General features: G+C 38.6%; 1 protein-coding gene across 2 annotated transcripts; it reads right to left on the bottom strand.

The window, feature by feature from the left end:
- Positions 1 to 3,205: 3,205 nt before the first annotated feature.
- On the bottom strand, positions 3,206 to 4,733 carry nkx2.4a (NK2 homeobox 4a). Of its 2 annotated transcripts, XM_026306370.1 has the most exons (3): positions 4,367 to 4,733; positions 3,449 to 3,894; positions 3,206 to 3,367 (listed from the first exon to the last, which is right to left on the bottom strand). In XM_026306370.1, the coding sequence occupies exons 1-3, from the start codon at positions 4,731 to 4,733 to the stop codon at positions 3,206 to 3,208; spliced, it is 975 nt and encodes a 324-aa protein (XP_026162155.1). The 2 variants fall into 2 exon arrangements, with proteins under 2 accessions (XP_026162155.1, XP_026162148.1); XM_026306363.1 differs by having other exon boundaries at positions 3,206 to 3,894.
- Between the last annotated feature and the right edge of the window lie 10,132 nt (positions 4,734 to 14,865).

Raw genomic sequence — 14,865 nt, 5'->3', positions numbered from 1 at the left:
AATATCTCTGAACCAGAATACGCACTATTCTGTCTGGATGTCCCCTAGAAAATCTTATTTAACCTTTCAACTCAGAAACTAAGGCAGACTAGGCTTTTAGCTCTCGCTTTTGATTTGATTCAGTTTTTTAAGACCAAGAACCACCCAGAAAAATGATGTATGATAAAGGTATGTCTATGATAGTATATATTCAGCCTATGTTTCGATGTTAACTGTGCAGCCAATAATGTTAAGCTCTTGCCAATTAGTGTTCTCTAGGTTGCTAGGTCGCCATGGTCAATTGAGGAACACATCAATAGGACTTGAAAAGGTTTCTCTGCGATCAGACCTTCTGACATATTAAGTAGAATAAGGGGGAGGAAAGGAGTTGTGTGTGTGTGTGTGTGTGTGGGTGGGTGTCTGTTTTGTGTGCTTTGTGTAATAGAGGCAATTTTATATAATATATAACTTATTCTTTTGCTTTGTTTGTGCATGTGAATGAGAGTTGCATGTGCATGCACACGAGCCCACCTGTATCTGTTATGCATGTGTTGCAGGTGCACGTATGTTGGTGTGGATCTTGTTAACACAGACAACCTTTAAGCCTGTTGTGCAACTGCACACACGGAAATAACGCCACACAGCAGCGGCTGCAGCCCCAAAACTTTCCTGGCAGAAATGATGATGCCAGCACCAATTACAGTGCCCAGCCTGTCTCATATGTTCTTACAAAGAGAGGCACCTCCCAATAAACTGAGAGAAGCAACAGGCACAATAGCCAGTGATTACCAAGCATAGCCTATTAGTGCGCCATAACTATGGCCATTGAAAAGAGAAAAGAATGGCTTCACCTCCACTTTCATTTCATGTGGTCCACCATCAAAAGCTTTGTTGACAGCTCATTCATGCCCTCAATTTGGAGGCAAAATCTATCAGAAACATCTTGCAGCATCAAAGTGTATATTATGGAATGCATTTCTCTTTTTAATGCTCTTATCAAACTCCCTCCTGATGGAGTTGTCACGTTCAATTCCAAATGTCAGGTGCATATTGGCTCTGATGCTTCCTTCGAGTGTAGGGATGATAGCACATATACATACAGCTGCCAGGTATGTGAAGGGGTTGGAAATGGAGGCTCTCCAAGGTCTCCATTGAGACACACTGATAGCCATCATCATCATCATCATCATCATCACAGGGTGTCATCAGCAAGGGGATTGAGAAGTAATTTCCAAACACGTTTAAATGACCACAGGAAATGAAATGTTAGATCCTATTATCAGCGGCTGCTGGTGTGAAAAAAAAAAAAAAGGTTTTGGAGGACAGAAGCAAAGGGGAACTGACACTGATGCTAAGTGATGACCTTAAATACTTTGGAGTTTGTTTGCACAAATCGTTCATCTTCTAAAGAGATTGATTGGAGTGAGGCATTTCTGTGTGTCCCTGTGTGTGTGCATAGAGTATGTAGATGTGTGTGTGAAAGAAAAAGAAAGTTTGACAATGTGATGCTGCGGATTTTTGAATATTTACAGGGCTTTTCAGAGCATCAGAAAAAGTCTGGATGCCAGTGCTATTTTAAAACAGCAGTAGCCTAAATCCTGAAAAAACTTTCAACTACTTTTGTGAACTTCAGAGAATATCTTCAGACTGACTGTAATTATGTCAGTGATATATTTTATCAAACAACATTTAGATCAGAAATAAAAAGTTACAAATAAGGGACATCTAACAATAAAAGTCTCAAACATATTAGAATTTAGACTTTAGGTAATAGTCACATATTTTCATTTTAACAACAGTGACAACACCTATAGAAAATAACAGACCCCTGAAAATGTAGCTGACTACAGTGTAATTTCATTTGGGCTTAAATTCAATTTCAAAGGTCTTAAATGATTTAAAATGAAAAGAAAAATGTAGCATATTGGTATGTGACTTTAAAGTGAAAAGTAGAAAACAATTCAAATTAATGTACAGCTTAGCAAAACGACTGAGGCCTGTCTGAATAATAATAATAATAATAATAATAGTGTAATTACAGTATCACAATAATAATAATATGTCGGTTCTATTAGATAATATATTCGTTCTGGTTACAGTAATTACTTATCATCGTGTATTTTATGGAAGCTCGCATTTACAATAAAACTACACTAAAATTACACTGCGGCAAAACCGAAGGTGTAGGCCTAATAATAGTACAGTCAATATATGCGTTGAGTTTGTTTTTTTATTATTATTTTTTAAGGAATAATAATAATTCTAATAATGCATAAATGAATGTCACTAATAACCTGCTGTAAAGTGATTTTAAAGAATGACTAGCAGAGTCTTACAGACGTCCATGAAAGGCAGCCCTCCAAAATGTCACCTGAACAATGCTGGCTCCCTCATCGACCTTGCTTTCCAGCTCCATTTGGTATCAATCACAACATAATGAAAATGCACTCCAAAACAGAGCCCTTTTAAAAAATTACTTCTTCAGGAATAGCTCTTACACGTCAAGTAATTTATTGTTAACGTTCACTTGGTTTTGAAACATATACAGCAGCCATCACGCATTTGTTCCTTGTTAACTTACAAAAGAATAAAGAAAACAGAAAAGTGGACGCAATAACGATTATTATACAGTTAAACGCATTCCTGTGGTTAGCCAAATATACAAGTCCCTACTTTATTCAATATGTCTAAATGAATACATTAGTTTACAATATTAATATGATAAAATACCAGGTTATTCCCGCAAATAAGGAGTGGTGGCTTAGTGTACTTCAGACCTGATCCCACCTCACCCCCCCCCTCCCAGTCCGCACTCAAGTGAAGCAGCATTCCTTTTTGTTTCAGCAACATAGACTACGTTTAAAACATCATGAGGAAGGTCCAAAACATGGATTACAAAAGGTCCAGAAACGACATAATTGCTTTCAAGGGCAGCCATTTCTGTAATGTTCAAAAATAGACTCCCCTGTCAGAGATGTCAAGAAAATGTGCCCTGATCAGCTGGTGCGCCTCTGTGCGCCTTGTTTCCAGCAACACCACAGGGCCCCCATTTTCTGCCTTCAGCATTTCATATATATATATATATATATATATATATATGTATGTATATACATATATATACATATATATATATATACATATATAGTTTTGCTCTTGAATAGGCTCATCCGCAGGTTCACATAGAAAAGGTGGAAAAGTGACAGTACATCAAGTACTGCATTAGGTCCTACCACGTTCTGCCGTAGAGGAGGTTTGAGCTGACCATGTTACTGGTGTAATCTACAGCAGATGTGTCTATCTGGGCCATGTTGAGCTGGCTGTGCAGTGAGGGGGGGCTGGGCGACATCTCCTCCAGCTCCAAAGCGTTCACCTGCTGCTGGCTTTGATGCTGGGTGAGGCTGCTGGTGGAGGATGCGAGCACGACTCCGGCTCCGTTCTGTTGTTGGCTCTGTTGTTGGCTCTGTTGTACCTGTTGCTGGTTCGGCGTCGGTGTGTTGGAGCCGTTCTGGCACGGTTTACCGTCCTTCACCAGAACTGGTACGGCTACGCGCCTCGGAGATTGCGCCTGCTGTTGGCACAGGTTACCGTCCTGTTGCTGCTGCTGCAGCTGCTGCGCTGCCTTGTCCTTAGCCTGACGCTTCATCTTGTACCGGTGGTTCTGAAACCAGATCTTCACCTGGGTCGGCGTCAGGTGGATCATGCTGGCCAGGTGCTCCCTCTCAGGCGCCGACAGGTATTTCTGTTGTTTAAACCTCCTTTCCAGCTCGTAGACCTGAGCCTGCGAGAACAGGACGCGCCGTTTCCTCCTGGGCGCAGCGTGGAGAGTTGGCATGGATTTGGTGGCGTCCGCCATTCCCGTGAGACTCCCCATGCCGGTCATGTTCATACCTGTGGAAGGTCCCATGAATCTAGAAACTTAAAAATATACATACATATACGTGCGTTCAATAAACAGAAGAGGAGAACACTATTTCGCCTGAAGTACTCTTGTAACAGTGGTTATTAATTATTGAAGTTGGAAAGAATCAACTAAAACATATGGCTAAATAATAATAATAATAATAATAATAATAATAATAATAATAATTTTGTTTTTAATATTTATTAATGATTAAAAATTCGAGCCAGACTTGAAAGAATGATCTCCTTTTCAGTTTAACCATCAGAAACAGTAATTTTAAAATAAAGACTTATTAAAACAATGATCACTATTAATTACATGAAATCTTTATCATTAGCCTCAAAAATTAATTTCATATCTTTTTAGATTGCGAGCCATATTTAGCCTCATGCGCTGTTAGCCGTCATTCTTGAAATGTCGATTTAATTTCATTATTTGCAAAGACAAAAATCCAGAAAGTGTGTATAAATGAAGTAAAGAACTTACTTGTGGAGTATCTTGGATCAGGGTTGGCGCTGTACCACCCTGTTGCTGCACTATTCCGCATGCTTTCCTGGTACGACGGGAGGTCTCCCATGTTGCCAATGCTTCCGTTGCAATATCCGCCCATTGCGCTGTGGGAGAACTGGGAGACCGTGTGCGGCATGTGGTAAGTGGTGGGCACAGCGGCGTTATGGCCCATGGAGTGTTGTTGCATGCCGGTCTGAGACACCTGAGGCTGTCGGTAGGCTCCCAGTGGAGAGGTTAGGTTCCCTGCGCCGTCCATGCCACTAAACTTCTTGTAGGTCTCCTCGATTGGACTCAAAATATCTGTCACTGAAAAAGGCGTAGTGTGCTTTGGGCTCAACGACATGATTCAGAAAGCAGGTAGATTTTTGTGTTTGAGCAGATCAACCGTGTTGTTGTATCGGCTCTCTCCTTGGTGGATGTCTACGTAAGAGAGTGCTTGTAGTGCGCCTGAGATCCTATTGATCGCCTTGGAGAAGGAGGCGAGCCCAGGGCGCTCTTAGCCCGGGTTTATTGGAGCCAGGAGCCAGGTTTACGACAAACACAGGGGGCGGAGCAAAACTCCTAAACCACCAAACAATAGTCATTGACATTTTAGGAAAATAATTCATGAAAATAGACTTTTCTTTACATTAGGTTGTATACGTGAATAAAATGACGCCACGTGTTTATGATTTTCTGTCCTTTCTGACAACTCTATACAGGTGAGAATTACCCATTATGTCCTGCACATCAGCTGATCTGACAACATATGACTATTTTGCGTCAGGAGGGAATTCCACTCTTTCCAGAAACTTTGAGAGCACTTTGGACAGACATAAGGGCCACCGAGTATCATCAAAGAGGCACAATGAAGTTGTATGGCCAGCTCATTTATGCTTCTTAAGCATCATTTTGCCCCACCAGAGAGGAACAGGTCCAAATAAGCCCAAAATGACAAAATTCTGAAAGGCAACGACAGCCTGTTAGTACATCTCTCCCTAACAGTAATAGTAATACCCAGAATTCATGGATCACATTGTCCAAAACTGACAACGTGACTGCAGCTTTCATGACTGCAAGTAGTTTGAGGGGAAAAGAGCAAAACCACAGTTTCAGACCCATCATTTCTCATATATGTTTCTTTAGACACAATGCGATTTGGACACAATGTTGTAAGCCTCAAACCTTCAAGTCTGCATTAAAGACACTTTGCGGTCTTGACCTGACATTGTAATCTCTGCGCAAACTGATTGGCGCCAGGGGAAGAATCAGAGATAGAAAGACACAACAAAAGCGGGGTCAGCAGAGGAAAAAAAGATACTACAAATTCCAACAATGAGTGCCAGTTAATATAGCTTCCCATTATAGCCTGTGTCTTTATGGATGTGTAACGCATTACTGCGCATACAGCTCACCGGCTATCAAATAAAAGGCAGAAGCTGTTATTGTGCTGCTTGATGATTATGTTTATTATGTTTTATTTTGTCTTTCTCGTGTCTATCAGCGCCTTCCAGCAGCCAACAGCAGGAGCAGGTGTGCTGTTCGGGGCTTATTTTCCAGACGTGAAATTTGTTACCATCTTCCTTTATTGGAGGAAGGAAACACTCGTCTGCATGAAGCCACTAATGAAATTTAGCATGGCATGGCAGCAAGTAGGTACCTACCCTAATTGAACAAATGAAGATGTGACATGGTCAGCCATCAATTATAGCGACATATGAAGAACAGCAATCTCCGGTTAAGTTGAAAGCCTGTTCGTAATAAATTATTGTTCTTGTGCATATTTCAGTAGGAGAATTTCGTCTTTCTCCCCCCCTTCAGGTGGCCGCATGGAGCCCGCAGCGGATTTAATGTGGAGTGGTTGGATTTTTATTGTTGTTGTTGAAAACAAAGCAGTGCGTGTGTATTCCAAAGTCAGCTGGAGTTGTCAGAAAGACACTGAAGTAGAAAAACAGTCCTAAAACAAAAAAGCTGTCTGAGAACAGGGGGTTAACAGGTGGAAACCAAATGCTCTCAGTTAAAAAAAAAATCAACCTGTTCCTATTGAAGCACCAATGTTCAGTAAAATAAATGAAATTATATTTTTTAACAAAAGTAATATTTCCTACCTGAAAATGTTCCAGTTCTTATCCAGACTTCGGTGCACCTTTTCCACTCTTTTGGCAGCGGCAGCATGGTGTCTTTTGAGGGCGAAAAGAAAGGTAGGCCTCGGCCCAGACCTCTAACATTATGTAAATGAGGCAAACCTCTCAACCTTGTGGATTACTGAGTCAGAGAGCAGGACCCTGGTCCACAGACCCTCCACATTAGGATCCTATAAAAATCTGGAGCTGGCTGGCTGCATGCGCCGCTTATGAGAGCTTATAGTCCACATTAATATAGTCAATCTAAGTTAACTTTTACGTCCAGCGAATATGATCTGACCATGGCTGCGGAGCGGGAAAAAGGGACGCGCCAAGGAGCGACGAAGAAAGGCCCCTGTGAAGGTTGGTTACTAAATCTGAGACACTTTATAGAGGAAATGAATTTAAATATCAAACCTTTTGTAGCTGTTTGTGTTAAAAAAACATTGGGCTGAGCTTTCTGCTGTGTATTTACGGTACAAAACAAACCTATGTTAAGCACGAAGATAAATACTAAATAATATATTCATTTAAATTAGACTAAACTGACCTTTGCCCCTCACATGTATTTTATTTTCAAAACTTCCTCTAAGGCGACAGTTTGTGTTGTAACTGATTTGATTTTTGTCAGTAAATACACGTAAAATGTTTTCAAACATGCCAATGTCAACATTTTTCCATAATTCAGTTTAGACAATAATTCACAGGCTTTTAAAAATTACTTAATCGCAAGCAAACAAATAGAGGACTGTTCTAAAACAGTGTCAACTTAGAGTCCGATTATTCTGTGAAATGTGATCAGTGATGAAATCCTAAATATCTCCTGGACTGTGCGCTCGAAATGCAAGATGAGACTTCAACTCAGAATCGGAGCAGCAAAATAAACAGCACCGACTCTATTTCTGTGGCATTTTAATCACGTTGTTATATATAAAATAAACTGGCGTTCATTGGGCCCTTTATCTGGTGCTATCCAGAGTATAACAGATAGTTTATATACAGACAAGCTTTTTCCGATATCTTCACCCTCCACAGTTCAGCACAGCAGAGCAGATGGACCAAAGCGCCTGCTTTCTGAAGTGCCTTTCTCCATCTTCTTGCGAGTTCAATACCCTGAGAGATGTGGAGAGATGGCTGAAGGGCCAGGGTCCTGACCTGCAACCTCAGCCACGCACCGTCCTAACACAAAGTGCAAAAACACGGGGATTTATTTAGTCTGCTAGACCTCAAAACGCTAACTTAACTTTTAACTCCCTTTCTCTGTGCCGCCAAAGAAATTTAAGTACAAAATATGGTAAGAAGTTTCCGGTTTTCTCTTCATCTTTCTTTGACAGTTTGGATGGTATTTGACAGGTGAAAAATAAAAAAAAGTGAGACGTTAAATGAGTGAATGATGAATGAATGTCAGTGTGCTGCTATCATAAAACTTTATATGCACCTACCTATCCAAGTTCAATTTGGCGCGCGTAATATTACGCATAAGCCGCAAACATTGCTTTTTCATTGTCTCGGGCCTCTCAGTGTAGGCTACCTGTTAGATTTAAGGGATTTGTTATCAGAACACCTATATCTCATTTAAAGGAAGCAATGTGTGCTGGGTAAGAAGTAGACATAAAGTAGTTTTGGTTGGATTCGTCTGGAAAAGGCGTGATAGCGCACTAACCAGATCCCCTTAGGACTGATATTTATGTCTAAACATAAGTATATTCTTGGCTCCATTCCCCACCGTGACCCTGAATTGGACTAAGCGGTATAAAGAATGGAGATGGATAAATATATTCGGTTTCAAAAAAAGCCAAATCCAGATGAAGTCCACCACCACTTGAGTTACATATATTTTAAAGTCTAGACAGAAAAATAAAACATTTCTCATATGCGCATTTTCAAAGTAAATAATAAGCGATTTATAGTCTATAGAGATTGTAAAGATAAAAAATTGACTGTGGCTCTGTCTATTTTCCTCCAAGTTACTGAAACATTTATTTGGCGCAATTACGCACGAAATATAGTACGTGTATTTAGTATTCCGTGGAACTTTTCGTTTGCCACACTACAAATTAATTGTTTTCTTATACGAATTTAAACCACATCTATGTATTGTGGCCGGTCCTGTGGCTGAATTGGTGTGGAAATTCGTGGTGGAAGCTCCACACCTGCAGTCAGTGTAGTACCATTTAGATCAAATACTTTCTCTCCTCTTAAATCGCCGAGCAGTGTGAGAGTAAAAAGCGAGCAGGTGCATATCTTTGAGTTGCACTACTTGAAACGTTGCGGTTCCTCAGCTAAGTAGGTTAAAGGTCCTCCCAAGTGGAGAAAGTATGTGACAGGCCTCTTGAAGACCGTATTCTTCTGCAAGAGTTTGCATTCATTCACAATTAATGTCGCTTGATGGACGAAATGATGCTAATAGGGCCCCAAAAACAGAATATGGGCTTTTATAGGATGCTGACCATAATCTGACAGCTGGGAACAACTGAGAGCAGAATAATTCAAAATGCTGTAATAGGATTACAGTGTTCAAGTTATTTTAAAAGTTTCACAGCAGTTCCTCATTTTATTACAGTTAAGGTTAGAATCAGACAGGGAACTGCACTGCAGGGGTAGAGTAAGACTAGCTGGTCAGATTGCAGGATCTTTCCCACTGAAAACTACTGGAGTCCTACAGCAGAAGTAGCAAAAGTGATGCTGTTGAACTGTATTAAATACTAGTCAGTGTCACCTGAAACAATGTTCTCTGAGCCTACAACACACCACCCAAGGTCACGAAGTACAAAAAAAAGACAGCCTGATTGAAAACTATTGAAAATATAAAAACAATCTGTCTGCTGAAAGAGATAATACCATAAAATATAACATAATAAATCTACTTTAGATGTTATCTTTCTTTGGAAAAATAAGTCTTCCTGCTCAAATGCATTGGAGTTTTTTTTTGTCTTAGGGTGCTAAATGACAATATGCACTCAGTGTTACTTCCACTTATTTAATCATCAGACCACAACAAAATGACCAGCTCTCAATGAACTAACGTAAACACAAGAGATTCTGAAATAATTTACAACTTTTGTTATAAAATTTCATTCCCATTTTTGACCAGAAGTCAGATACAGAAATCACACATTAAACTAGATCCTCTTTTTTCCCTCAAATAAAAAGAATGACTGTGAGATTATTGTTATTGACTACTAACATTATTAAATGACTACAAGATTAAATATGTATACACATAAATAAAGTTTGGAAGTGTATATCCTGTCACCTTGGTTTAGATATAGAGGGAGGGACATCAAATTCCACCTCTCTGGGTCAGAAACAGATTTAGTTTCCTAAAACTGTAGAGCTCTGTGAGAGCCGCTGTCCTCTGCATTTGTTTTGAGTGGCAGCGTTTTAGCATAGCAGCTCTCTTTTGTAACAACAATTAAAAAACACAGCAGCAGATCAATGCAGATTACCGAATGCATGGCAGAACAAAGCAGATAGTGTACTTGGACAGCGTGCTTGGTTCCAAGGGTACCTGGTTCGTCCACTTCTCTGCTGCATTAATTGTGGCAGCAGTAAGGGCAGGTAAACAAAGCTCTTAGAGAATATGGTTGTGACTCAACCACCGCTCACTCTAGCTTTGTCCCCGAGTTACTCATATGGCAAAATGTCTCTGCCAGTCTTTCTGTGTCTAGTTGCCCTTGGCAGTCAGTTGGTATGACAAGATGAAGCCTGTTTGATGACATGTCCTGAAATGAGCTTTTAAATTTACTGTTCGAGTGGAGTTTTTTTTATTTATTTATTTTTTTTTTTAAATGAATTTTGCATATTTTATGTAACAAATATAGTTTCACCACAGAAACATACTTGTGTTGGAGTACCAGTGGGTAACTTGGAATTAGAAGGTATAAGCTGAGGTTTTTGTTGTCAAAGTGTAGTCAGTGCTCTCCAGTGCATGTATATGTTTAAATAGTTTGCAGTGGAGTGTCTTTCCACAAAGTTGCATCACACAAAGTTAGATTTTTAAAAATGTACAGTGTAGTAGGTCTTTTTGTAGATCTTGTGTTTGCTTTAGTTGTGGGTTTGCTTTAGTTTCGGCCCTTTTCAGGAATTTGCATTATGATTTTTTTTTTTCTTTTTTAACTTAGTTTTCATTATGTTACATGGAAATTTGAGAACCAGCTTAGCCTGACACTTTTGTAGCTCCACCTGATCATGTGCGGTAAAAGAAATAATAATGATAATAATAATCAAACGTGGTTTTACATCTGAAATGCATGCAAATAGCTGCAATCTCCATCAAGTGTTTCCTGATGTCCATTTATGCAGAAATTCACTTATTCGACTTGTTTTCATGTTAACAGTCAAGAGATGCATCTTCTAATGAAAAGTTTCAAAGCACTTTGAGTGCTGTATGTGGAGACGGAAACTTTTAAAACAGCTGCACAACTAATGGAAATGAGAACCAGAAGCTGAATATCAATGCTGTATTTTTACTGTCTGTTTGTCCCCACTTTGGGACGCTTTTATCCAGTAGGCCGCCTGATAGCCTACCATTATTTAGATGACTCCACATAAACACGTCGCATAACTACTTCACATTCTGAATGTAATGATCCTGACAGATGCAAGCATATACCACGTGCTACAGTTTAAAATATAAAGTCAAAGCCCGTTTTTTTTCTCTATGCATTTTCTTTGCACTGCTTAAATCAGCTGCTTCATGCTGAACCATCTGAGAGCAAAATATTACCTGATAAACTCCAAAACTAGAATATCAAAGTATTCATATATGGAAAATTGGTTTAAAATCATTTTGCACGTGTGTGCCCATTTTCATGATTGTGCTGTTTGTTGTATAATTGTAGAAATGTTTTTCTGTATATTTCATTTGGGAGTATTGTTTACAAATAGTTATTTATCTGCTTATTTCATACATGTCTTTTCTGTTTGATTTTACCTTGAGTAGAGTGAATTTGCATTTAACCTCGTCAACAAACAAACAAAAACAGTATTCACATTCAGAAGATTTTGTACTTTAATCCCAGTATTATTTTATATAGACAGTTTTTTTCCTACATATATTTCTTTACTTTTGTCATTGTTATCACAGAGTTTCAATATTGATTATTATTTATTAAAAGACAAACAGGACAAATAAAACCATGTTATTTATAGGTGTATTATCTATATTAGGAAATGAATTTATCTTGAGTTTTTATTTATCTAGAGTAACTGACCAACACTGTATCATTTCAAACACAAAAAGGAGTGTTTCGTTTTCAAATGCCCGGCTCAAGAGCATGTTTGCTTTTCCCAAGCCGGTCTCTCTGCTGGAGCAGAAGCAAACCTGAAATCTTTCTAATAACAGGAATTAGGAAATAAGTTCATTTAACAACCAGTAGTTATTCCCAAGGAGAACTAATAAAAACTATGAGGACTTGTCTTTTCAGTACAAATTTAGTGCTATAGTTGTTAGTTTGATAGATACTGTGTGTTAGCTATTGGGAGTGTATAAGTCACAGTTAAAGCAGCAATTCAGTATAAAATATAGCCATGGCACACTCAAAATAAAAAGCTGATTGACATTTTGTAAGTTATTGTGGTAACAAAGTGCTCCTTCCTCTAATAATAACATCCATATGCAACAACTATGAAGTCATCCACATAATTTGTAAGAAAAGCTCTGCTTAATTCTCTCAGGATTTTTTTTGTAGCTGAAACTACAGCAGGAAAAAAAAGTCACTAATGTCCACTGCCCTGATAATAATCACAGCAAAACATGTGCTGCAATATTTTAGTTTAATCTGTGTTTCCCTGAGAACATGGCATTCACAGTGAAATGCAGGAACTCACTGTCCCGAGATACAAGCATTTTTTTTTCTTTAATAGAAGAAATGGTATTTGTAGCAGACCGAATTTAAATTGTTAATGTAGTGAGTGAGAACAGTGTGTTCAAGTATCTGATAATACCAGACGAGAAGCATCAGGTGACTTTATGTACTGTCACCAGTGACATTGATCACTTTATAAGTATCAATGTGGGTCAAGCTACTTTTCTTATTTCTCATATTGTTTGCATCATATCTTTTTATCTTTTAATTCATAGCCATAGAGAAAGAAAGTGAGATAAATTACAAGTACAGTTTATAAAATGATACCAGCACATAAAAAAGTAAGGCATTAGAAAATGAGGAATTTCTGTAAGGTGACATTACGATATTTCAGTTTATTATTGTTATTTTCTATAAGCCCCTAAATGTGCCTCTTGGTGCAGGAGAAGACTTTACCTGTGTTGAATGGAAAACAAATGACATGTTTATATAACAGTCATACCTGGTGTGAATGATGTATTTTAACGGAACAGGTCCTAAATTAAGAAACGCAAAGCATAGTACAATATAAACATTTTAAATTTGAACTCAATTAAAAATATCCTGTTGTTTACTGTTGTTTACTATTGACTAAACAATCTAACTGTTATTTGTTTTAGTCAACATCCTGTTCAGTTTATTGTTTTAGGCTGGCATGCCATTTTTGATATGTCAGTATAAAAATTACCTGCAGCCTGAATGCTTTTATTTTGTAAATTATTTTAATAAGCATACACAATATGTTGAATTTTAATTTAAACTGAATTATTTGTAATTAATGCATTGGTCAAGCACTAACGGTTGAACCACAGATATATTTCATATGTCTACATTTTAGTATCAGATCGATATTTGAAGGTGTTTTGTTATTGACTGTATGATGGACTTGTACACATCCAACCATGATCCCGCTGTTCTTCTTTAGACTCAAAAATCATGGGAGCTAAAAGAGTGTATTATTGTCCTATTGTTGTTGGGTGACTGTGCACAAAATACAGTATTTCTTACTATGCTTGTTGTTCTTGACTCGTGATAAGAAATGCAAAAGTGACCACAAATGCAACACAGACAGACATGTTTATTTTCATAAGGGATTTATTTTCATTATTTATTTCTACTGTGTTGCACTGAGTGGGAGACTTTGTGCTGCTGTACAGTCTACCTGAGGCTAATGGGTCTTTGTTTGTTGGTTTTGTCTCGTCTTGTTTCAGTGGTTCTTTTTCCCTGGAAGAATGTCAGCGTTCTGCTCCTGGTCATCCCTGAGGACGCTTGATGTCATCTTGTCTACCTGATGATTACGCTACCTGCTCTCTTCAGCAATACTGCCCTCTCGCCTGCTCCGCCACTTGAAATGCTTGGCTGGCCTATTGACTGAAACCATCATGAAATTGTGTGCTAAAACGCTGCAGACGGTTCCTCCTCTCTCCTCCCTCCAGCCATGTGTGCAGGAGCCAGAAAAAGATTCCTCTACTTGGATGACTGCTGCTCAGTCAGCGGGAAAACACACAAAACATCCTTGAGGTGTCTACCACTGCTCAACTCGCACAGCTTTTGTTTATTTTACTGATACTTGCAATGTGGGATATTTTATACACTGCAACAGTAAGTACATTTAAAGGACACATAAATACCTGCTCATCTTGGGGATTTCACAATTAATAAAGTCAGGCTTAAACATCAAGTAGGTTCATAGGTTTAATAGTTTGTCAATGGACACAATATAATAAAGAGATTTCTGTTTCTCTTACATTGCCAGTATCGATGTCATGAAAAAGTATTTTTTTCAAACTACATTTCACACTTGCACTACAATAATTTCTCCGTGCAGCTTTTTTTTTTAATATGAAACTTGAATAAAGGGTTTGAATGTAATATTTTCATGTGTCACAAGAAATGCGATGATAAAAAATGATGGATGATGTAAACCTTGTGCTGCTGACATGGATTTTTAATCCATTAATGCAAGTCCGGTTGGGAGCGAAACCATATGCAATATTTCGGGATTCAGAGAGAAATCCAGATATGGATTCTGTCAAGTGGATTCTTTGTATCAGTGAAGTCCTTTTGCTTTGTTGCCCCCAAAAATTACAGTAAGCTTTTCTAATGGAGACACTGATGTGTAAATAGTAACATCACTAATGGCTGAAGTCCATTTAGCTGCTTCTATCTCAGGGTCCTGGTATGGTGCATTCTGGCTCAGTGTCACGCTGTCAGAGCCGTTGTTCATGTCATCAGTAACACCTTTGCTATTGCTGTTATGACAAGTCAAAATGTCTGCTGTGAAATGTACATTGTGGAGTGCAGAAAGCACAAGTGAAGGCTCAAAAACACTGATAACGTTCTGTTTTGCTTTACAGTCTGTCACGGCTTACCAAACAAAATATTACACCTACTGTTACACCTACACCTCGGTTGTAAAAATACTCATGGAGGAATATTGTGCTGAGTTTTACCAAAACAGGCTCCAAGCAATGTGTTCAAAGTCCAGCTCATAAAGTGTGTCAAACATGCAGGTCATACTACA

This window comes from Mastacembelus armatus, chromosome 22 (assembly GCF_900324485.2).
Source record: "Mastacembelus armatus chromosome 22, fMasArm1.2, whole genome shotgun sequence".
Lineage (NCBI taxonomy): Eukaryota > Metazoa > Chordata > Actinopteri > Synbranchiformes > Mastacembelidae > Mastacembelus > Mastacembelus armatus.
This window is presented reverse-complemented; position numbering and strand designations above follow the sequence as displayed.